This window comes from Labrus bergylta, chromosome 6, assembly GCF_963930695.1.
Source record: "Labrus bergylta chromosome 6, fLabBer1.1, whole genome shotgun sequence".
NCBI lineage: Eukaryota > Metazoa > Chordata > Actinopteri > Labriformes > Labridae > Labrus > Labrus bergylta.
In genome coordinates, this window is record NC_089200.1 from 30,545,685 (window position 1) to 30,571,328 (window position 25,644).

Below are 25,644 nucleotides of genomic sequence, written 5' to 3' on the forward strand. Positions count from 1 at the left end.
GAACACATCCAACCTTTGGACAGAGGGGCCGACAGAATCCAGACGATTGTAAGTCCTGATGAAGACCTCAATGATCAAAACATGTTGGCTTTCTAAATGATTTAGCCAGAACTTTTAAGTATTTCCTTCCTTATTGGTCAAATTTTTATTCTGGTTGGAGTGCCGGGTTTCCCTCCTTGTTTATTTTTTTTTTGTCTTCCCAACATCAACCCTGATTATAACACAAAATGATTGAAGATTAGGAATCTCTGAAACCTGAGATGAGTTTCAGCTTTTGTACTTCGAGTACAACCAAAATGCAGAATCACTTCAGTAAGTATAGAATCAGTACTTTTTTAAAATCCAGCAATCTTTATATTTAGCGCCGAATGTAAAATATCTCAAGATATTCAACAAAAAGAGCAGGACTAGACCATACTCTTTGTTATAAATGTAATGGTTATCTACCTTAGTGGCTTTCATTGTGGAAAAATCCAAGAAAGTATGGATCATAATTGAGTATTGCACCATTTTTCAAACTGTAAACCTTAAAAAAAAAAAAAAAGATTAAAATGGAAATTTTTTTTTTAATATATATATATTAAAGAAATGCAGCAAAAAAAAGTATTTTGCAGACATGTGGCCATAGATCAAGGTAAAATCTGAGCAACGGAGAGCGTGAAGGTCGAGACTTCAGACTGAGCCTTGGCGTCTTGGGCTCACTTCAGTGGTGCCTACCTTTTTGGTTTCTTAGCTTTCGTTCTGTTCAGTTCACTCATGTTGTTGTTTTTGGCATTCATCCTCATGAGCAGCACTAATAAACGTTTAGCAAAGTTACAGTAGAGGAGAACAACTGTCGCTAACAGGCAGAAACCTGGAGCAGAACCAGACTCATGGTGAACAGCCATCTGCTGAGACTGTGTTAGGTTTGGAGAGGGGGTAGAGGAAAAGACAGAATCACAAGGACAGGATCATAGTCCTTATTTTACATAAATCTGTGCTTTTACCTGGTTATTCTACGTTTGCCACCTCAGGGCTGCAGTCCTCTGACTACAGGAAAAGTCGACACAGATATAAGACTTGAAACAACACAAAGAAATCATGAGAATAATAAAAGATCAAACATTTAGAGGAGGGGAAAGCTCACTTCAAGGAGGCAAAGCTAAGGAAACCAAGAGAAAATATTAAAAAGAAAGCGAAGGATCTTAACTACCTCCAGACCCCAGCAGAGAGCCTGAAGGCGGGGAGCATCTCTGATTCTCTGCACCCTGGTGTCAATCACTTGAGGAGGGGGTCGCTCTCTAAAAATCCCTCCACAGATGAGTTTCATTTCTAACTCATATGAGATGATTCCAAGAACAACAGAGGGAAACCTTGACAGACACAAGAAAAGGGGAACGCTGGATGATTCTTTTTTTTTCTTTTTTCACTTTTAACAAATGCAAATTCCAGCTCCAGTTGAAAGCTGAGCTCTAAACCAGAGAGGGAAAATGTTGTCTGGAGCTATAAACACTGAAACATTCAGAGTCTGGCAAATCAAACAATGAGATACAGGACCGATGTGAGATTACTCTATGACAAACCTTTCAAACACTTCATCAAAAAAAGCTTTTCTTTAGAGTCAAAGCTCTGTGTGACAGCGACAGCCTTTAGGGTTGATTTAGATCATTGTTTCAAAACTTCATTTGATTTAAGCCTTGAAAAAGATCGAGGTTTTTCCTTTATTTGTAACGATGCCGAGATACAGAAACATTCAGTTTCAAACAAGGGGGAAACTCAGAAATAACAGTTGCACAGTATGTGAAGTGGTTTTAGATCGTCCACCATAGATCAGTGTGGACTTTGGGTTTGTGTTGTACAAAATTCCAAAATTGGTGCAGAAAAACTAATTAGATCTTAAAAGTTCAGAGTAAACTTCAGGATTTGAATGATAAGAAACAGGGTCTAAAATGAGCCAGTAATCATAAGCAGATATTGGATAAAATGTCCGTTTGAGAATCATAATGAAGTCACCAACTGTTGACAGCTTTCTCTGATCATTTATTGAACACATAAGTAAGTCCATCGTAGGAAACCCCCCTATAATGGACCTTTTTCAGGTAAATCATCAGTTTACTGTTGTTAATAATAACACTACCTTACAAGCAGGAAGTGAAATGTTAGTCAGCAATCAGTGTGTTTCCACTAATGATTTCTATATTTTGATATCAGAAGGGTGCTAGGTATCAGCTAGTGATAATGCTGGACATTGGATTTGGTATTTAGAAGAAAACAATTGTATGAGAACCTCTCTGGATTCAACACATTTTGTTTTTCATCCACTCTGCCTTAAAGCTATTGGATTAAAAAGTTAAACATTTGACTTGAAAATGAAGTCAAGTACAAAGAAACATCAAATACTTAAATTAAATTAAATTAAAGCAAATTGACATCAATACATGTAACCTAGTGAGTTGCTTTTGGTTTTTCTGACAGTTTTATGGCCGGTTTGGAAACATTTTGTCAGTTTTATTTTTCATTTTACAAGCCAGTGGAAGATTACCCGGAGATTTAATTTGAAATCCTGATTAGACAGGAAATAAAGTTTGAACCTTTAACCCCGTCCAGCAGTGACTGTCCAAATATGGATTTATCAATAGTGATTTTAACGCCTCAGTCCCAGAGAGGGCGAAACAACTTTGACGATCACAATCAAGGATGTCAAAGAGATCTCTGGTTCTAACTCAGTTTTGGGTTTTAAGAGTAAAAGCAGCAGCTCATCTGAAGATTTAAGCCTTCAAACAATGAGATTTTGCAACAGTGTGGTTGTGACAAAGTCCTGCCATAAGAAAAAGACATACTTTGTCAATCCCAGAGGGGGAATTTAGTTTATTCACTCTGTTTTTCATTCATCTCCACACGCACAGGCCAGGAATACACACATGCACAAACAAGATGTCACTAAAGAGCGCCCAAGTGTTCAAGGGCAATAAGGCCAATGCTAATGTTGCTTTATGCTTTGACACACAACCAGTACACATGTTAGAGTGTTTACATAATGTTACAAAGCAGAAAAGAGGCGTATTATACTGTATACAAAAGCAGTAGTACAAGCTTCAAAACCAACACACCTTGCTCTCCATTTCAAACACCATTTCCTCTCTTGTCTCAGTCACTTCCTTAATGTTTGCCTAAATGTGGAATAATGTAGCCCCATTATTTCCTCTCCATACCTTTTAAAAGAGAGTAAGGTGTAAGAGATGTGTTACCATACTGTCTTCTGTGTAACAGAGCTTAAGCTGCCTTCACGTGCTCCTCTGAAACATTGTACAGTCATAATGATGACATACACACATTCAAAAAGAAACATACATGGACCCTTAAAGTAAGGTTGTTTTTTTAGTGGCTGATTTTTTTATTACCATAAGCAAGTAGCAAAAAGCTTTAATAGACGATGCCTGAGTGAAGTCACCAATCTGTTACTGCATGGGGCTGGTTGGAGTCCCATCGATGGCGGTTGCCATGCTGGAAATGCTCAACATCGCTATAAAACAGTCTTTTTTTAGTCTTGGTTTGTAAGTGACTTCTTGCTTGTGCTGCCAGCCTGAAGCTGGATTTTGCACGCATCAGCCTCATCTTTCAACACAGGAGGAGAAGTTAAACGTTTGCCTTCTTGCTACAGCTAATAGAAGCATATACTAAAATGTGAAACTACAAAAAATATATGATAGCTACTATTAACAAATGAACATTGTTGACGTTGTTTCCAAGCTTTCCGCCTCTTTTGCTGCCCTGTAAAGGTCATGCAAACATCAGAACTCGGGCAGCATCAAAATCTCCCACGGGTGATAACAATGTTGGAGGGCCGATCATGTGCTCAGCACTTGTAAATACAGAAAATATGATATTTCCAAGGAGCACATGAAGGCAGCATTATATCATCTAAAAAAAAAACATGAGACTAAACATTCTGAGTCTCTCCACATCCCTTACATTTAGAATGGAAGGCTTTAACCAAAACCTCTTGCTCTGATTATTATTGCTAACACACTGTCAGAGGTGGAAAACTCACTTATCTGCTCATAAAGACAACAGTGACCCTGTCATGGATACACACAAAGAACACACGCTGCGCTGCACCTGATCATACACTCACGTCCAGTTTGAGGAGCGATGTTGTTACACATGGAGAGCCGCCCCAGGGAACTATGGGTAATCAATGACAGAGAAGGGGTGGCAGGAGTCTGTCTCTGATTGACCCAGTTTGACCCTCGCCGCTTAGTAACCACAGTGTTTGGTCAGAACTGCTCTCCTTTTGGGGTGAATCCCTGAGGGGACAAGGTGGTGTGCAGGGTGGGCAATGAGTGAGCAGGAGGGGGGGGGGGGGCGGCAGGAGAGGAGAAGGAGTATATATAATTACACGCTGGAGCAAAGAGGGGTCCTTGTCCCACCTTCACTTCACAACCTCAGGGGGGTGTCCCACCTCCCCTGCCCCCCCCATTTCATCTATGTTTACAGACTGCAGTTCTTTGCTCATCATTAGCAGTTGGGGGCGCTACTCATCAGCAGACAGAAACTGTTAAGAAAGGTTCTGAGAGATTAAAAGCCATTGGCTGTCAAGAGTGAGCAACCAACATCATTAAAACAATCAACCTAGACTGTCCATGTCCTCATGCAACATTAGACACATGCCCTGAGTCCAGAGGACTTTATCAACTGTTATTGGTCACTAAAATACTTCAAGACCTCAAATTGAAGAATGTATTTATGAATGTGCCTTTTTAGCATGTTTTACTGCATACATGACTGATAGATTCAAATCGTGTTGAAATTGCCCGATTTAGATGGATTCAGCCAGCAGCAGCAAAACAGGCCGTAATGGCTGCAACGTAATCATGAAGAACCAAATCTTTTCTTTAGGCGTGATTGGTTTTTCCACTTTCAGACTCTGGTTGTTATTCTAAAGACGCTTCTTGATGCTTCTTTTACATATCAAAACAGATCTGTATGTTTTAAACACTATAAAAGTAATGTTAAAAAACACATCCTATAGAGCAGGGGTTCTCAAACTGTTTAAGACCATGGACCCCTTTCAGGTGAGAAATTTTTCTAAGGACCACCTCATTATCATAATGTTGATAAGCATGTATTAATACTATGTAATAATGTACTATGTAATATTTTGCAACGATAGAATTAGACTACATTTATTCTTTCCAATTAATTCATTTTATAAACTTTGAGAAAATGTTGGCTCTGAGGTGTTTTTTGTTTTGAGTTTTTTTTTTAATCGTTGCACACTATGAAGTGACCGACATGTCACGATCATATCAAAATTGATCTAGTGGCACAAAACTAAAGTGGGCGGGAGTATTGGACAAAATAGCTGATTATATTGGTTCCAGTTTGTAGATATGCTTTTTAAATAATATGGCACACTTTTACAATTGTTGGTAAATTATTCCGCAGATCCCCAAGCTATGGTTCGCGGACCCCTGGGGGTCCTGGGACCCTACTTTGAGAATCGCTGCTCTAAAGCAGTCTCGCCTCAGGACCCACCACCAACTCCTTGACAAGAAATCAAGACCCAAATTCCGGATATTTTTCAACCATGAGTTTTGGTGCAGTTTGGACCTCAGACTGTACGCAACATTTTGTCTGTCTCTCTAAGCTTCCAGAAAATGTGCAGAAATATGGACAAAATGAACTCAGAGTAAAAGTAGAAGGCTCTGTCCATATCTGTATGTGTATCGGACATAAAGCATATATGAGCCTTATGTTTCTGACAGTAAACCAAAAGGGTAAAACCATTGTCTTTAACCAGAAACATCTCTTGCCTCATTCTCTCAGAGCATCATTGACAAAAGTGACATTTTTATCTCATAAAAAAACAGGGAGATGCTTGTCTACCACTGCCTGAATCATGTTTGAATTGGTCCAGAGATTAAACACTCAGTTGGAACCAACACAATATCTGTGTATTACAAAAACACAAAAAAACTATCTGGCTAAATCTTGTGTTGTGCAAGAAAAAAAACTACGGTTCTTGTCAATGAAGCTTAGTGGTTTTGATGAAACTGATGAACAGCTTGTTTGTGGTTTTCCAAATAAGCCTCCTACACACTTATATAAACAGTGTGAGTCTACCCATGGCAAAGACAAGAACTTTTAGTGGGTAAACTTTGAATCCCATGGTTTGAGTCCCAGAAATTAGGCCCAGTGTTGTGGCTGACTTCTCAGGATATTTATTGGACCAATTGCAAAATGGTTTGATGTTTTGAGTCATACACAGCTCAACACACTCAAAAAGAACCAGAATGAAGCAAAATATGGTAATACTCCTTTTTTTAAACTGAATTCTACAATCTGTCTTCAAGTCTTTAAATCCAGCTTCAATGAGTTGATCAGTTTCTACACAAGACACCAAACAGTCCTGGAATGTTTCATTGTCTCGGTTTCAGATCAGACACACAGACACACAAAGACACTCGTCCTGTGGGCCGTGACCTTTTCTGATCTGTGCTCAGCAGGTAGTGACAAATGACCTGATAGTTAATCTGTCCTGAGGTGGAGCTTTTCTACCGGGGAACAGAGGGGCCTGTTTGTGACAACAGGAAGCTGAGACACTGTTACAAGCATAAGCACATTAAAGGATGCACATGCATGAATGCGTGCGTGCACACACATGCTTATTTTCACACACAGCTGGCTTCTCAGTTTCAGAGTTCATCATGGAAAAAGAGAGTTTAACCAGTGAGCAGTGACATGTTAAGATGAAGAGATGGTCAGTCAGAGGGACGTAAAGGTATGAAGTGGTTTGTTGGTCGACTCCATCTGGGACACTGGGTCATTGTTGGGGTCTCTACCCCCGTCATCTTCCCCAACGGTCAGCTTTTTTCTACAACCTTCCTTATTAACAATTCCAGCGTGAATGCTGGGCATTGTGGGATTTTTCCCCAGTCTGTGGTGTCTTTTTGGAGCATGCTCAAGTGAATTCTGACGCCAGGAGGCCAAGTCAGCAGACCACACTGACCTGATTCAGCGGGGATGGAGAGTGTGAGTGGGAAGCTTCAAGAGACCCCTGTTTTCATATTCCCCAGACCACCTCACCAAAACACTGTAGGATGACAACGCAGCTCAGTGCAACAGAGATCTCAGGTGTTAAAAGGGTGCTTAAGTGGGGAGAGAGCGATGGATGATCCCCAGGAAAGATCAACCGTTTCACTCTGCAAGTTTTGGTTCGAGCAAGTGTGAGAAAAGTGTTTGGACTGAGCTGGTTTAAAATCCTGCGAAAAACCCTCAAAAACATATTTGTGAGGGGGGGGGGGGACTCCAGACCACATGAAAAATCCTCCTGACATGAAGGGTTTTCACTGCACAGCTTTAAAGCCACAGTAAACAATGTAGACCAGAACAAAACAAAAAAATCTTCAGTCAGACATATGCAGCGAATGCAACTTGATACAGAGTGATGCCAAAAAGAAAGCGACCACTTTAAGTAAAAGAGAAAATGTTTAGATAATTAAACCCCTGAGAGTCCTTCTTATACTCCCTCAGCTTTTACATTCAAAGAGCTCTCCAAGTCTGCAGCTATTAACACCAAAGCAATTCCCATAAAGTTTCAGTTCAGTGGGCTGAGGTATAGATTTAGTAAAAAGATGCTTAGTAGAACATTTAAATTGCTGCTCATGCAAATTACTATTGAGCTGAAAAGTGGAGGTTTAATACAAGGCAACCTGATTGAGCCTTCCAGGGATGCTCTATTTTCCAGGCGAGACAGATTGAACGCGGTCATCGCCAGCAGGGCCGAGAGGCGATTGGGGGATTAAGTAATGCAGCGAGCACAGCGAGCCGAGCACCTATCAGTCTGAGGGAGGAGAGGTAATGATAACAGGAAGTGAGATGAGTTGGTCTCGCCCTCTGGCCTGCCAGCACCCATCACCTCTGTTAAAAAGGTCCCCCCTCTATAAACAGGCCTCTCTCAGCCTATTAAACAGATAGTACATTAGGGCCAGAACAATGTAAACACAGGCCGTCTCAGGGTAGAGAGAGATGTGGTCTATTCCTGTGTTTTTCCTGGGAGTGGGCTCCATCACAGCTCTGCTCTCTCACTGTAATCCTCTATGACTAAACACAGGAAGGAAGAGATAGGTAAATAACTCACTCTCTGATAAAGTCCAATTTTCTTCCCCGCTTGCATTTTCTTCTAGTTTTAGAAGGGCTTGTTATGCTGCAAAATAACGCATGTTGAACATGTCTGTGTATGTTAGAGGGGGGACATGTGTTTGGAGATCATACAACAGAGATACGAGGCAAACAAGACATATTTAAAGGCCAGTTTAGGATAATGAGGGGTTGAGGAAAAGCAGGAATGCTTATAAGTACTGTCCACAAGTCGCCTTTATTTGATGTTCAAAGTAGAGTTTTGGGAGCTTGATTTCAATTTGTAAGTTTACCAATATATATATTTTTGAAAAAGGCAATTTGGCACAACCAAACAGCCATGGGACAGCTCAATAAAGTAACACATGTACCAAATGAACTATACTCTAAGCATACAGAGGAGTTAGTTCAGTACAGATACTGAAGTTCTTAGTAAAGTTACATTTCACAATTTTTTTCTATCAAGCATACATTTAGAAGAGCAAATGATAAGGTGCCTGTGAGAAAATATATACAAAATATAGATTTTAAAGCTTCAAACTTAATGAAAAACTGCACTCTGAGGGGAAGACATTATCACACCAGGTCAAAGGGTTAGGGGTCAGGGTCAACTGTAGCAAGAAGGAATGCAACTTAAACAGTATCAGAACAAAAGAACAAGGGTTCTATACACTACACATTATCAGTTTTCCATTCCATATCACATGGTGTCTTTACACGCTCAAAAAACTCTGGTACATTTTCATAAACTCTTCGAGGTGGGCTGCATGTGTGAACACAAATGGCTGAATATTTCACCTCCAACTTTTTCCTGCCAGCCTCCTTGTCAAATCTCAGCAGGAAGTCAGATGAGTCAATGTGTTTGCTGATATATTCTTCTCTGCTCTTTCGGTGATACAATGAATATGATAGATAGATGGATAGATGGATAGATGGATAAATAGATAAATAGATAAATAGATAGATAGATAGATAGATAGATAGATAAATAGATAAATAGATAGATAGATGGATAGATAGATAGATAGATAGATAAATAGATAAATAGATAGATAGATAGATAGATAGATAGATAGATAGATAGATAGATAGATAGATAGATAGATAGATAGATAGATAGATAGATAGATAGATAGATAGATAGATAGATAGATAGATAGATAGATAGATAGATAAATAGATAGATAGATAGATAGATAGATAGATAGATAGATAGATAAATAGATAGATACTTTATTGATCCCGAGGGAAATTCAAAGCATCCAGTAGCAGGTTACAAAGACGTACATGATTATGTTCCCCCTCTGATACATAAATATTAACCTGAAATTAAGATTTAAAGAATACCCCTAGATGAATCACATTTTTTTTAGGAATGTTTAAAAGGAAGAAAATTATCACAAAACTGAATATGTTGATCTACACGAAGCCTTGATATAAAAGGCACACAGTTGTCAACAGAGCATCAGACTCACTGGCTTTGTCCACCATTTCTGCATCATTTAACGCCATGTCCTGCCACCTCAGACCCCCCCAGTCTAACAGTGAATTTCTCCCGTGTAAGTAGCATGTGGGGAACCAGAGACTCAGTAAGATTTCAGGCGCAGTCGGCCTGAAACTTTCTAGAAATGTTCACGAGTGCACAAGTGAAAACGGTTTTAAAATCTTCAGCAGTTCAAGAGCTGGAGCATCAGCATTCAGTAAAAATAGAACCAGGGAATCAAGTGTGCTGTGTTGGAAAAAGCTCACAGAATGGGGATAAAACTTTAGTGATCACAGAGGAACACAAAAGTTTCCATTGTTTTGGTCACAGAGTAAGTTTTTGAGACATGGTCTGTGATGATGAAGAGAAGGCGACAGTAGAGATCCAGAGTGATGACTTTGTCAGCTCCTGTGGGTCAGTCTGTGTGCGGACTCTGTTGCTCTGTTGGGGGAGGGGGTTGGATGTGGTTCTGAAGGTGGGTGGATGGGGAGACGGTCAGTCCGGGTCAGTGCAGATGTGAGGCTGTTAAACAGTGGGGAAGTGGAGGAGGTCAGAGCTGGACATCTCAGGGGCCGTGCCCTCGAGTCATTCACACCCGTTTGTTACAATCTGCAGCGAAACACAGCAGAAGCCCCCTCTGTGGGGGGGTCAGCAGCGACACAACAGCGACGGAGAAGAAGAAGGGGAATGTCTGCGATGTGTGGGGACAGACTCCATACCCCGGGGAACGACCAATTTCAGGCTTACAGCCCCCCTGTCTGTGTGTCAGTCTGTGGCATGCAGCTCAGATAAGATGAAAGTCACCTCAGGCTAATATCAGGGTTTTTTTTTCTTCTGTTTGTTGTTGTGGTGAGAGATAACACAATCCAGATGTTACACACACAACTGCTTGTGAAATATGCAGAGGATGGCTGCCTTCATATTACAGCTTTACATGACAGCTAAATAACACACACTTTATTGTCAGGTTGGTGACACACACCAGAGCTGCTGCAGGTTTGAACTCCTCCAGGTCAGTCCAGGAGGGTCATGAGGTGAAGGGGGCACGCACACACACTGACACTGTACTGGGGGGTTAATGGAGTATGTGGGTCAGCAGGCTCCAACCTAGCTATAAACTCACCACAGCAGACACCACACACACACACACACACACACACACACACACACACACACACACACACACACACACACACACACACACACACACACACACACACACACACACACACACACACACACACACACACACACACACACACACACACACACACACACACACACACACACACACACACACACACACACACACACACACACACACACACACACACACACACACACAGCAACAGAGCAAAACAACAGCCTGAAAGAAAAAGACGTATGACTTAGAGAATTATATCTGACTCCGCAGCAGAAACAGCAGGTCGGTAAAGTTTCTGCTTTAATCGTTTTTGCTGATGAGAAGAACGGACACAGGCAACCAAAAAAGTGTCAGACCCAATCCATAAAGTTTTAAAGGATAATTAAAGCTGAACAAATCCACTCCCTCCAAAATGTAAACACGGAGAGGAGGACACCAACATGAACTGCAGAATGAGGAGCAGACTCAGAGGAAAAAAGTGGTAAGAATTTTTATTTTTTCCCTAGTTTTCTGTGGATCAGAAATCATCAATGTTTTCCTGTGATGATTGTACTCATGATGAGCTACTGATAGAAAAGAATCACCTTTTAAGGGATTCAATGTTTTTTTTCCTTTACTGATGCATGACCGTTAGAAACAGAACACAAAAATAACCTTAACTTAGTTCCATTTTTTACATTTTAGTTAGTTTTATTGATGAATAAATCCTCTTTTTTTTCTGGATGATCTTTCAGTGTTTTACTTTTTTTTCTGTGTTCAGTTTTTCTTTTGCTGTCTTGAATATTAACACATTCTACATCTCCTCATTTAAAGTTCATAAATTACTTTTACACAGTTCATCAGTTTCTGTTTTGAATATTATCATGAATACTATTTTGTGACTGTGCATGGATTGTGGGGTGGGCTTCTCACATTGTTTTTATGGATTTTATGTAAAAGCATTTTGTGTTACGTTTAAGTTGTTTAAGGAATGATTTAGAAAATAAAGTCTGATTAATGATCGGACTCAGACCATAGAGTGCAATGACTAGAAATGGACGCAGCCTGAGTGACATCACCCATCTGTTCCTGCAGGGGGCTCCGGAGGCTCATCAGCAGCCGCCGCCATGCTGGAAATCCTGTCTCAACCTAACTGACCTAACTATGGATAACACGTATCAGAATCAGAATCAGATTGCTTACACACACAGGGAATTTAACTTCAGTGAACTGTGCTCTCTTATGTACAGGTACAATAATAAACCTAATTCGTAGGCAGATTTTCTTCAGCCCAAAGACTTTATGGATTGTCCTTTGTATCACAAACACTTTAATCTCCATCAGTTTAACAATTTATTAATTTGTTGTTTTGAAAGAAAAACTATAACCGAATGATTTGCTTCTTAATGAACATGTTTACATTTTTCATCCATAACTGTCAAATATTTTCTGGTTCCTGCTCTTAAGTGTCAGGATTTGCTGTTTTTTGTCACTTTGTATAAAGACTTAAGAATTGTTAAAGAGGCCATTTGATTTTTATTTAAAACTCTGACATTTTATATCCCAATATTTAATCAATTTATGGTTGGATAAAATAATAAAAAAACATTTTAGTTGCAGCCTTTGTGGCAACACAACACACAAAAACAACATGGACTGCAGCTTGCAGAGCAGCATGAAAAATGAGAAAGTGAACCAGCCTCCACTTCAGACAAAGTGAGGCCGAGTCTTTCAGCGCAGCTCGACAGTCTGATTGTTTAAAGGGCAAGATGATGGATCTCCACTTCTCGTGCTTTTTACTGGAAAGCCAAAATCACCAACAAACATTACAACTGAAGCCAGAGTCATTACAAAGGCAACACATGCAGGTAGGTGAGTGATGTCTGGACACACTTACACCGTCTGATCACGTGTGAGTAACAAAGAGGACACCCTGTCTTTAAGACTGAAAGAAAAACACTCTGATGTGCCAACAGTTGGAACAAAGCCTTAGATACAGTGAAGGTCTCTTCAGTAATCATATATAGAGGGTTCTTTCTGGATACTTCAGGTTTGTCATGCTTAATTGATCTTATGAAGGGGTTATTGCATGGGGAAAATAGTGACCTCTAGCAAAAAGGCAAATTGCAGCTGTCAAAAAAAACATTCCAAAACTCACTGATACGCACAAGACTGATTTTTGGGCTTCTGCATGTATTTGGATAGGGTAGTGGGTAGAGCAGGAAATCAGGGGAAAGAGTGGGGAATGACATGCAGAAAAAGAGCCACAGGTCAGACGTGAGCCGGCTCCACCTGCTCAGATGTCTACAGCCTCTGTGGAGCTCAGCCTAACAGCTAGGTCATCAGCCCCACTCCTAGGAAGTTTTTTTATGAAAGGACAGTTAGAGTTTGCATTTTTGAAAGGGTTAAGATGTCCCTGTGTAATTACTCATTACATATAGTTAATTTATATACCATAGTCTGAGATTATCCAATAGAGACACACAAACAATGTAAAATGTACCTGTCCGCTTGATCTCACCCTTTCAGAATGGAAGTTTAAGATTTCATATAGAGACAGTTTGTGCTATATGTTCTTAAAGAAAGTGCTGCCTGATGATTTTTAATGGCCACAAATAACTGGTATATAATTACCTCAAAGATCTGAGACCTGCAGCATTACTATGAAATCCAAACCTTCCTGATGAGTAGTTTGGAAACTGATCCATTCAGATCTGTTGTTGTGTCTTAGTTCAACAGAAACAAAAAGTACATGTGTAGTCCTTTTTTAAGGGTTTCCCTGGTTAAAAGAGGCTATCCTTGTGGCCGCAGATAACCTAACGGTTATGTTGTGCGCTGCATGTACAGAGGCTGTTGTCCTCAAAGTGGGCGGCATGGGTTTGACTCCTCAAAACTTAACTTAATGTCATTCCCCACACTCTCATCCCTGCTCCTGACTCTGTCCACTATTCACTGTGGATTTTGGTCTCCTGTTTGTTAAACCTCCTGAGAAGACTTATTAAAACAGACATTAATACTGAAGCCTCTGTGACCTACAAAACCAGATGAGACAATCAGGAACAATATTATTCCTGTAGATATCTTTACTTTCTGTCACTGCTGCTGCACGGTGAATATAAGACAGACATTTCAGAAGTGTGTTTTTACAACGACCATCAAAAAATGTCACAATCAGTGCGTTTACATGCACAGTTAAGTAAAGCTACAAGTTTAAAGCTCAATTAGGAGTTTTTAACTGAACTTCTTTTCTTGTGCCAGTTTACAAGCCCCGAGGGAGAATCCATTTATTGACTGAAGTATTTCCACAACGGTAGATGGCAATTTGTCGATTTTCAGCAAGTTACTTTTGGACCTTCTTCCTGTTGATCTAACACGTGTGTGTGTGTGGGTGTTTCTGTGTGTGTGTGTGGGTGTTTCTGTGTGTGTGTGTGTGTGTTTCTGTGTGTGTGTGTGTGTGTGTGTGTGTTTCTGTGTGTGTGTGTGTGTGTTTCTGTGTGTGTGTGTGTGTGGGTGTGTGTGTGTGTGTGTGTGTGTGTGTGTGTTTCTGTGTGTGTGTGGGTGTGTGTGTGTGTGTGTGTGTGTGTGTGTTTCTGTGTGTGTGTGGGTGTTTCTGTGTGTGTGTGTGTGTGTTTCTGTGTGTGTGTGTGTGTGTGTGTTTCTGTGTGTGTGTGTGTGTGTGTGTGTGTGTGTGTGTGTGTTTCTGTGTGTGTGTGTGTGTGTTTCTGTGTGTGTGTGTGTGTGTGTGTGTTTCTGTGTGTGGGTGTGTGTGTGTGTGTGTGTGTGTGTGTGTTTCTGTGTGTGTGTGGGTGTTTCTGTGTGTGTGTGTGTGTGTTTCTGTGTGTGTGTGTGTGTGTGTGTGTGTTTCTGTGTGTGTGTGTGTGTGTGTGTGTGTGTGTGTGTGTGTGTGTGTGTGTGTGTGTGTGTGTGTGTGTGTGTGTGTGTGTGTGTTTCTGTGTGTGTGTGTTTCAGTGTGTGTGTGAGAGTCCTACTTTGAGATATGACACATTTTCAGCTGAGCTAACTCACTATGTCATTGGACATATGCAAAGAGATTAGATCAAAGAAAAGTTCCCCAGAGTAATTTTACATTACGAGCGCAAATGGCCAATTTGGAAGCATTTATGCAGTATACAGTATCTTTCTGCTATGGAGTTCCACGACTGTAAATGCATGCTGGGACTTTGGGTTCATGGCTGAATTTTCACTTATATACACAGTATTTCAGACTGCGACACAAACACTAAGCAGAGACAGAGATAAGGAGCAGGCGGGCAGTTTGAGTGACTCATGGGAGAGCGGGGACACACAGCCGAGTGCAGCTTTCAGTCCCTGCAGCATGGTGACCAGTAATAAGTCAAAGCTGGATGTTTGGAGAGGCTTGCCCTGGTAATCCCAGAAGAGTACAGCAACAGGCCGGGGTGAGAGGGGTGAGCTCCTCTCTGCTGCACTGCTGTCATCACTAACATGCCTAATAATTAAAGAAAATACAAGCCTTAAAGAGTGGATCAGAATCTTTTCTCCTCAGTCAGCTCTCTGTGGGAGGAATGTCCAGTGCTGCCGTACATGTTTGGTTTGGTGAGGTCCAGGCCTGCTGATGGGAAGGCAGTTCACTGTTCCTGTGATGTTCCGGGAAGTGGTGAAAGAGGGAGTGTGTTGCCTCGGCTCCAACCCCGGTCCGGCTCTGAACGACTCGATCATTCACTTTCTGTTTCTGTGGGCTGGAGCTGGACCAGGTCTGCTCAATCTGATGCATTCAGACCAAAACCCAGCCACATGCCAGACAGTGACAGAGTCTAGGGGATGGGGGGGGTGTAGGTGCTTTCAGGGTGGCACTGCCAGCCAAAAACATATCTGGACTCCTTACATATATTCTACTAAAGTATTTCACTATAGGTGATAAAACCTGAGGTGTCAGTTGAGGTGGTATCAACAGAAAGTCTTCAACTCCCCCCACATATCACAGCTGAACATAACTAATAACCTCTGTAACCACATCTGTACTCCAGGAGACCCTCACTGATGTATTGCCTGAAGGTGTCTGAAGACATTTTATTTTTTTATAACCTGTTTAAGCATTAGATCTATTTAAAAACACTGTTTTTTAATGAGTTAGTGTTGTCAAGATACCAGAATTTTTTACTTTAATACGATACCAGTAAAAATCTAAGAAAACTGATACCTGTCTTGGTGCAACAGCAACAACAATACAAATCCTAGGCACCCAATACTGGATAGTTTCTTGATAATTTAAAGACCAAAAGATACAACCTCACTCCTGCAGACGGTCTTAAAAACACAAATGTGTTGCCAACATATTCATGCACTTTAGACAGTGTCACCTCTTCTGACTTTTTGTTTTTGTAAAAGACATTAATGTAACTATTGCATCTTTTTGAGACACCAAAAAGTCTTCAGTATTTCTATATATACGTTTTGCAGTCGTATCCATAGAAGGATCAGAGGACTCAACTGTTGTTTTGACAAATGCACAAACTGAAGATTTCCAGAATGTTTTGCAAGTGTGAACGTTGCCAAATGTGTCACCCTGACTTTACCTGGAAGTTTTACTGACTACACCCTGGTAAAATTTGACTTTGTAGATTTGTAGGAAAGGGACACTGAGTGGCGCAAAACCTGAGGCATAGCCCCAGGGTATCAGGCAGTGCTTCACGGGTTACATTATGAGGTAAACGCTGCACTGCTGATCGGGAAAAGTTCTACTTAAACTGCTCCGACACAGTTTTTTTTAAAAGTAAATAATGTGCATTAACGGCTGGTTGTATGCACACACTGGGGCTGGGTCCTGAACTCAATGGCCCTGTGCCTCAGTACAGCCGCTGCCCACTGCAAAGCCCCCTCAGATCACCACAGAGGCCTGAATGAACCGACACTGTCCACAGGCACTGAGTGACCGGCTCTGTACCCACAGACGCCCTCACACACGCAGAGACAGAGCAAACACAGACCGACCGCCAGGCCAGGCTGAGCCGAGAGGCATTTCAGCCCCGCCATTTTGCAATGTAATTAACTTCTCTCTGTCCATGTTGAGCCGGAGCAAAAAAACCTCACATGGAAATTAAATAAACAGAGGGGGCACAGAGGACACACAACTCATTTCCCCTAATACCTCAATAAAACTCTGGCTCGTTTTGATTGCAAACATGGACCCTCACATCGGGCTCAAGGCACGATTGTGAGATTTAAATCTTAAGAATGTCACATTGAATGCAGGCCAAGTGCTATATATACTATGAATACAACAACAGTCTGTTATTAACACACTTATCAACAGTTTAATACTGCAGACACAGTCACCTAAAGGCCCGCTAGGTACGAGCCTGACACTCAAAAAGAAGAGAAAGGTGAGTTTTGAATTGCAGGTGAAGGAGACATCGGGGGGGGGAGGGGGGGGATCAAAGCGGAGTCATGGAGTAAATGGATACTGGAACCATAAGCCCTAAAGTCATCTTCCCTTTATTTAATAAAGCAGCAATGGCCCCAGCAGAGGACTCAAGGTTTATGAGGTTGTTTTTTAAATTCCAATTTGGCACGGGGCACCGCTGCGAGCTTGTTTTATTTTTCCGTGATTTAGTTTAATAAGTTCCTAAATACTCGGCTGTCTTACTGCTTTGCTTTACAGGTTCAGGAACATAAAGAGACTCAATGAAAAGAGGAGGAGAAACGGCTTCAGTATAAAGTTAATAGTGCAGAGTATGGCGCCATTAAGCTCTGCATAGAAGACATTTCCTAAAATATCTGTAGATATCTGCATAAAGCTGATGTAGACATCTTCTGACTGGATATTTTTTTCTTCTTCTGTTTCTACACCAGACTCGCCCTCTGACCTTTCCATAGTGAAACACACGCGTTAATGCGCCTCAGCCCTCCGCTGTGAACTAGTCCTCTTCCACCTCTGAACTAGAACGCCTCCAAACAACATCGTGGAAATCTGGCATTTCTGCAGTATTTACTGGATTCAAATGTTTTCCTTACAAACACAACTGAGCCTGTTTATGATGGAGGGGAATCTGCATTTTTTCCAGTCTCTGTCAGTTTAACACAACACTCTGACCTCCGTCGAGTGAACCACAAACACCCACTTACCTGCTGAGCATCGGTAATAAATATTTACCCAAACGGAAAGATGTGAGGGAGTAATTACAGAGTTAACTACAAATTGCCAGTAAATGTGTTGTTTTTCTACCTGAAGGAGAATTCCTGTTCTTATAAAACATGGGCACTTTTTGTTTTTTCATATATTTTTGGTATAAATGTACAAAAAGCAGAAAAAAATTGGACTTGCTCCAGTTGACTGCAGCTGCCAAACAACGTTATTGTCCGCAATTTTATCCTTTAGGGTAAATCAATCTTGTGAATTACAGACTCTTCAAGTTCTTGTTTGTGTCACTGATGGGTTCATGTTGTTAAAAAAGAAACTGTCAACTTTATGAAAATAATTAACATAGAAAATGAACTTCACTCATGTGTAAAGATCTCTTTTTAACAAGAAACAGATGTCAAGTTTTCACCCTTTTTTAAAGCCACCAAACTTCATTAACATTCAGAGTGTTTTTACATCACAGAACAACAAAGTCATTGGTTTACCACTAACTCAATCGGTTCGTTTTCTTGTATTATTATGTTGCATTGAACCTGAACCTAACATTTAAAACCCAAAGTCATACTACAATAATAACAAACTGCCTCGTTAAGGCAGCTAGAACTCCCAAGTTCTCTTAGTTAAACTTTTTTTTAATGGGGTCTGGTGTCTTTTGAAAAAGTGATGCATCAGCATTTCTGGTTTTAAAAAAAGCATCTTAATCTTTAACAAAGAAGTTTGACAGTTCATGGATCCTTTCGGTAATGTTGCCAGGTACTTAGAATAACATGAGCATTATATAAACAAAGAACTATGATAGAAATGTATTTAATTCAGGGACACTTGCTCCAAGTATTACTTTGCAGCCATTGTAGCACAATATGCAGCTGGTGGCTGAAGCAATCTTAGAGGAATAAAATAAAATTATATACCAAATCATCAATACGAATTCAAAAATATATATATTAAATAATATTTCATTTTAAATAAATAGAATTGTTAAACCCGTGAAGAACAAAATGTGTACATATGCACATATGCGCATTAAGTTTTTTAAACTTTATTCTTAAATACGAATAGGTAACACATATTTGAATTGTTGGATATTAAAAGTAGACATGCCACTTGTCATCTCCTGCAGAACATATGGAAATTAGGTTTGAGGAAGTTGAGTACGAACCTGCAGCAGCAGCCTCTCGAAGGCGAGGCAGGCGTCCCAGCGGGGCAGGTGGGGGTGGCGCAGTGTCTGCGCTGTAGCCAGGCCCAGCTGGAGCACCCCGCAGTAACTCTCTAGCGCCCCCCAGCTGCTCCGGAACAGCTGGACATAGGAGCACAGCTGTTCAGGAGTCACACGGCCTGAGAAGAGGGAAAGAGATACTGTAAATATCTTGATGGGTCACAAATTCATCCATCAATACTGAATTATCTAAAATGACATGATGCAGTATTTTGTTTATAAGCCAACAAAGCATTCTTGACTGTTAGCCTTTAACAGTCTTTTATTGTGTTTTATGCTACAAACAAATACAGGTGTTAAAGGTCGCAGTGGACACACACATATCATCTCAGCTCTTGACAGGAAGAGTGTAGAAACAGAATAAACAGACACCCTTTACCAAGCATAACAGCATTTTTAATAAAGATCACACACTCAGCTCAGGGCAGAGGGGAGGAACTGATACCATAACAGACAAAAATATTATCTCAATGAGCAAAACGTCCACCAGCTGTGAGACACACAGAGCTGTTCAGAAGTGTGTGTGTGTGTGTGTGTGTGTGTGTGTGTGTGTGTGTGTGTGTGTGTGTGTGTGTGTGTGTGTGTGTGCCAGTCAGAGAGCAATACTCATGTGTGCATCCTCCAGGTAGAGAGGTACTATCAGAGTATTAAGTGAAGTGTTTACACACGACTGTCTTTTCTTAGTTTTGACTAAGACTGCAAAATTAATCACAATTTCCTCGTTAGCTGTTATTTCACACCATTTTGATTCCATCAAACGAAGCTTAAGCTAGCCATCAGCTGCTCTTGGGTTAAATGGTGTCAATTTATTGGTGAACAAAGTGAAACATATTGCAAAAAGTTATAATGAGAACATTAAAAAACAAACAGGGGATACACACTCAAACTGTGACTTTTACCTAAAATTGTATGCACTCTTTAATATATATGTATTTAGCGTACTTCATATTGTATGACAGTATAGAGCAATGTCAACGAACATTGCATATTTGGACCTCACGTCTCTGTGGTGCAACCAAACAATGACACGAATTAAAAACTGGTTTCATTCAGGGATTAGTGTGAACTTAACGCCCTGATTCAAGACAGAACAGACACAGAGTTGCTGCAACAGGTCACAGGTGTATATTATGCACTGTAACACTAGTGTTGAAAGTGTGTGCTGAGATAAATATATGTTGGGTGACTGTATACTTAAGAGATGGAAGGTTTGGAGTATTTACAATAAATACAAACTGTTTTCTGAATAAAGTCGTGTCTCAGAAATCAATCTGTCTCTTTGTTGGACACATTTGAGTGAAAAAGTCTTACGGCATTCATTCTCTATATGTGTATTTATGTTTTATAAAAAACCTAACCTGAGCCAGACCAATCAACAATAAGAGGAAGAAATACTCCATCAATGAATGATGAGTCGTATGCTGTCATTTTTTACCTAGATTAGACCACTTTACTGTACTATTAGTACTCAACTCAGGTATCAGACTCTGTATGTGGAAGCACTGAAAGCTGAACATCCCAAAATGTTCTCTAAATATTGAAAAAGGCCGCAGAAAGGGACTATAGACTCCCAGTCTCTTTAGGACCCTCTGCCTCCTACCAGCCCTCCTGTGAAGATTCACAAAGACACAGGAAGGACGGTGTAAAGGGTGTAAGGCCGGGGGATCGGGGGGTGTGCAGGGTGGCCTGAAGGTACGAGGGGCTGTGTCAGGGGCTGGGATCGAGAGGGTGGGGGGGGGGCACACATTAACTCCCCATAAAAGCCTTCTTCTTCATGTTGACGTTCTGAACCAGCACCAGATGTGGGAGTATTTCCTGTTGGACTACATGGCCAGTGTTTTCTTTAGTGAGGCCAAACACAAAAGTAGAGGAGAAACAGAGAAGCAGGATAGAACAATGGAGCAAAAATCTCCACAATACAAGGTAAAACGTTGGCGCCCACAACCAATAAAACCAGAAAAATGTTTAAAATTTTAAGACTGAGAGACTCAAATTTCAAATTATTTGGAAAAGGAAGTTAGAGGGAATCATCCAGTGAAGTTTGTAAAGACACGTTATGTGTGTCATCTACAAATTGTACAAGAAAAGTAGAGAAAGTCTACAAAAAGGAGCTACGTTTCTTTGCTGAAATTAGGGTTTTTTTTCGGTAAATGCTCCAGTCCAGACATATTAAAAAATCCTGAAAAGCTCTATTGTGAACATATCGAGCCATAAAATCCTGGCAGTGTAACCTGGGTTCACAGAGCTTGATGTGCCAACCATAATTCAGCACAGAACCAGGAAACACGTCCATGGCAAGAGCCAAGCATAATTCAATCCGAGAATAGGCAACCTAAGAATGGTGCACTGTTGGCCAAATACATCAGACTTTACAGCCCGGGTAGATCACAAGAGAGCGAGTGAGAAAATGTAAAAATGTTGGAAAAAGAACACAAGAGGAGAAAGCCACACAAAAGCCTGTTCTCCATTACACAATCAAACAACCACTGGCCGAGCTGCAGCGCTTATCTCTGTCACTAAACTTCCCTCCAAACACTTCTGTGATTCCTCCAGCATCTTGTTTCCAGATGCAGAAAGTCTGAGGAGACGATCTGTCAGCTGAGCTTCAGTTTCAAACTGGACTCTTTTTGCAGCCAGGAAAAAGTTCTTATTTTAAGCGTGCGATAAATAAGACCTCACCTGTTACAAGATATTGTTCTTTTGTCTCATAATAGTCGCTCCATGTCTCATATAATATTTGATAAATAACTTGTTGTTAGCCATATAATACACAACATGCTGGTTCTGTCATTTTTATTAGGTGATAACACATGAAGGTTAAAAATATGGTCATGAGCTAAGGCTGAATATAAAAAAGGACAGATTATTGGATTTAAAGGTAAGGCAATGCAGAAGTGCCTTTAACCTGCTTTCTTTTAATGGCCAACAGGGGGCATCAAAAAGAGGACCAAATGAAACAAACCATGAGGACAATACAGAGCTACTTCTCACTTGTTTTTATTCCCTCGGTTAATGTTTCCCTAAGGATTGTTTGGTCTTAATTTCTAGAATGAGAATGACTTTCATTTTTAAAATGTTGCCAATGTCTGCTACAAAACCAATGTGTGACATTAAAGAGGCTACACCCATTTCTTTTACACAAACAGTGATCACAGATTCCTGTTTACAACATGTGTCTCAGTGAATCAGGCGATGGGAGCAGAGTTATAATAATGAAATGAATAATAACATCGGCATTCCTGTTAAGTTCACCGTTGATGTACAGCCCAACTAAATTTACCGCAGAGTCACCTAAGCTGGATGTAGAAACCTGAACCTGTTGGCCACTTGAATACTCTTTGGGGGTGTATTTATTACAACAGCATCCATAAAACAAATCACATTTTCAGTCCTGTGCTATAAACAGTCTGAGCTTTCTGCCCATTTCTGCCTGATGTGCAGGAGTGGCAACTGAGGCCCTGGGTTACGATCAAAGACCTGAACAATGCAGAAAAGGAGGCAGGGGCCAACAAATGATTTAGTCCAGTTACTGGAAGATGACTTGCATTGGAGGTGCAGAGGGTTACTCAGGGGCTAAGTGATGTCTGATGTCAGCTCGGTGCTGAGCAGTGGCCTGCCCCCAGCAGCTGGACGGACTCATAAGTAATTCTGCATGGACGGGGGGGGACACAGGAAGACTGGGAGACTTTTTATTTATGCACCCTGAGAGAAGGGAAGTCCTGGAAGTTTTTATTTGTGGATGCATGTTGGAGCCCCCTTGTAAGATTTTACTGTGCAGGAGAGAAGAGCTAAATGGCAGCTAGACAGACACATGAATCAGAACTGCTTTGGTGTTTTTATTAGATTGAAATATGTGTCAAAAATAGACATACTCGTTATAGTATTTATAAGCCTTGTGAAAAGTTTCATTGTCACTAAATCTGATTTGAATGTGGAAATGTCCTGGCATTCATGCGGTTTGTTTTGTAGCATATTTTAAAGGCATAATGAGAGGGATTTGTTGGTTGGGGTTTGTAAACACAACACTGAAAGTCCCCCCCCCGCCCCACCTCTGCTTCCTCTTGGATTAGTGCTAATGATCTAGCACCTGGTTGCTACGTTTTTACAGGGTCCCATCATCACACCCTCATGGCTGTTATTGGCCGGGGGGGGGGGGTTGATGCCAAGAAAAGTCCCAAACACAGCAAATTGAGAAAATCAAGGCGGAGGGCAAAATCTCTGCAAATACACAAGCCACCATACTTAATCATGAATCATAAGTGATGAGAGAAGGATTATTCTTGCAGGAGTGTGTACATCTTTTTTTTTAAGGATAATCCATTTTATTCTACCTCTGAAAGAAGAGTCCTTGAGCAGCACTGTTTTGAGCTCCATGGTAACATGCTCATAAGGACTTTGCTAACATGCTGATGCTTTGCCATTTGTCATTTTTATGCATATTACAAAAAAACACAACAAGAACAGACAAACATCCAAAACATTTGACTCAGACGTGTACAAAACCAGATGGAAAGTAAACCAAAATTGCTTTATAGCTGCCAGTCATACAGTAGGCTACACCTGGAAGCTTTATGCATGATATTATGTTCTAGACCAACTTCAATGCGGACCGTAACATGGAAGTTGGTCTGGCAGCTGGAAAGGTGTCAGGGCACTTCCTGAGTACTGTTGAGTTGCCCTTGAGCAAGGCACCTAACCCCTCAACCGCTCTGGTGCGCTCCCTGTGTAGCAGTGTGTAGCAGCCCCATTCTGACATCACTAATGCATGTCCACAGGTCCTGTTTTTACATGTGTGTGAGAAACATGTCTCTCAATAACAGTGTAAAAACCAGAATTCCCCCTCAGGGATTAATAAAGTAATACAATAAAATAAAAAACAACATCTGAAGTCTCGGAGAAGAAGTCTGAAGTGAGAGCAAGGTGAGTTTTCAAACTATGGCAGTCTTGTCCCAGAAGGCAAGAATGGGTTGCCAGGTTTCCTATTGCAAAGAATTTTAGGGTCATAAGAATATATAATTGTTTTGTTGTATTTGAAATATTTGGACCTCGAACTGCAATGACTCATATCACATTTATGTGATTGAAGCACCAGTTAGTGACAACAACCTGTGTGAGAGTTTCTTATGTAAATGTTGCCCTTCAGTCTTACATGATCCAACTGAAACACATTAATATTGTTGTCATTGCTTTTGCTGTTATTATTGTGGTTTTCACATTGTAATGAATGGCCGTACTTTATGCTCTATGAGAAGGTATTTTATTTCATTTGTCGAGGTATAAACTTCTATAACCTCGTCCGAACAAATTACAGAAAAATATATTCATTAGCAAGATGGAAAGAAGCCAAAAAATCAATTACCAGATGGAATGAAAAGACGTTTTCCCCTTTGACAAATGATGATTGTCATTAAACTATGATTAAAAAAAGGAGGGACGATGGCTTTAAATATGAATACTTCTTGTAATATCACACACGTCCAAAATCTCATTGCCTCAAATAATGAAAGTAATCAGCCTCACTCCTCTCTGCTGTTTGAAGAAGAGAGGCCCTGTCAACACTTCTCATTTACACTGCAGTACCAGCGCATGGAATATATACACAAACTGAGTAACCTTGTGACGCACACGTATGCATGCACACACACACACACACACACACACATAGATGAACAGATAAACGCATGTTTCAGGACGATGAAACCAAAGATGTCTTACTAATTCCCCGCTAAGAGCAAAAACACCCAAGATAAACACTGGACTCTGCAGCATAACCACATACATATCCACACAAACACACACACAAGCACACACAAATACACACACAAACACACACACACACACATACCACAGCGAGGGAATTTCATCATCTCATTGTGCTGTGAAAAAACCTGATGGGTCATACTCAGGCTCTGAGAAATGGATTATTTTTTCTGTCTCTCTCTGGATGATCTTATCCTGTTGAGATGAAAAGAAGCCAAGTTGGACCGAAAAGTCTGTGTGTGTGTGTGTGTGTGTGTGTGTGTGTGTGTGTGTGTGTGTGTGTGTGTGTGTGTGTGTGTGTGTGTATTCAGAGTCTGCAGTGTCCTGATAGAATATTTTCTCCCCTGATCTGCATAAACCTTCCACGGCGAGAACGTGTTGGAGTGTGAGTGGACATTTCTCATCTCCTGCAGAGTGAGTGGGCACTCAGAGAGAGCAGATAGGTATTAAAGCTAAGCGTTTTTGTGTTTCGGGGGGGTTTAGCACGGTCTCATATGAGCAGAGTCTTGAGGGATTGAGGACTCTGCCGGTGGTGCTGGTGTGGGCAGGATGGGAAGCAATGTGGGGGGTTCCGCAGGGAGCTCATGGGGGCTTCATGGGATCTGGTCTTCTGCCAGTCAGGGTATAAAGGTTCAGTGTGTGAGGGGTTTCACAGTGCCCCCCCCCCCTTCTCTCTTACTCACTCTCTCAGGAAAGACGTGAAGTCAACAGACTGTCAGTGAGCAAGCGGGAGCAAGTTTTTAAGAGGAATTCAGATATTTTTAACATTCTTACAGTTTTAGGGTCAGAGTGGGTGTTTGTTTGCTCTAGTCTGAAACATG

General features: G+C 40.9%; 1 protein-coding gene across 1 annotated transcript in view; it reads right to left on the reverse strand.

The window, feature by feature from the left end:
• Positions 1–25,644, reverse strand: part of scfd2 (sec1 family domain containing 2) — a 141,844-nt gene that overhangs the window by 97,554 nt on the left and 18,646 nt on the right. The window contains exon 4 of the mRNA XM_020643797.3: positions 19,007–19,182. Within this exon, the coding sequence (XP_020499453.1) occupies positions 19,007–19,182 (176 nt within the window). The remainder of the gene's footprint in view (positions 1–19,006; positions 19,183–25,644) is intronic.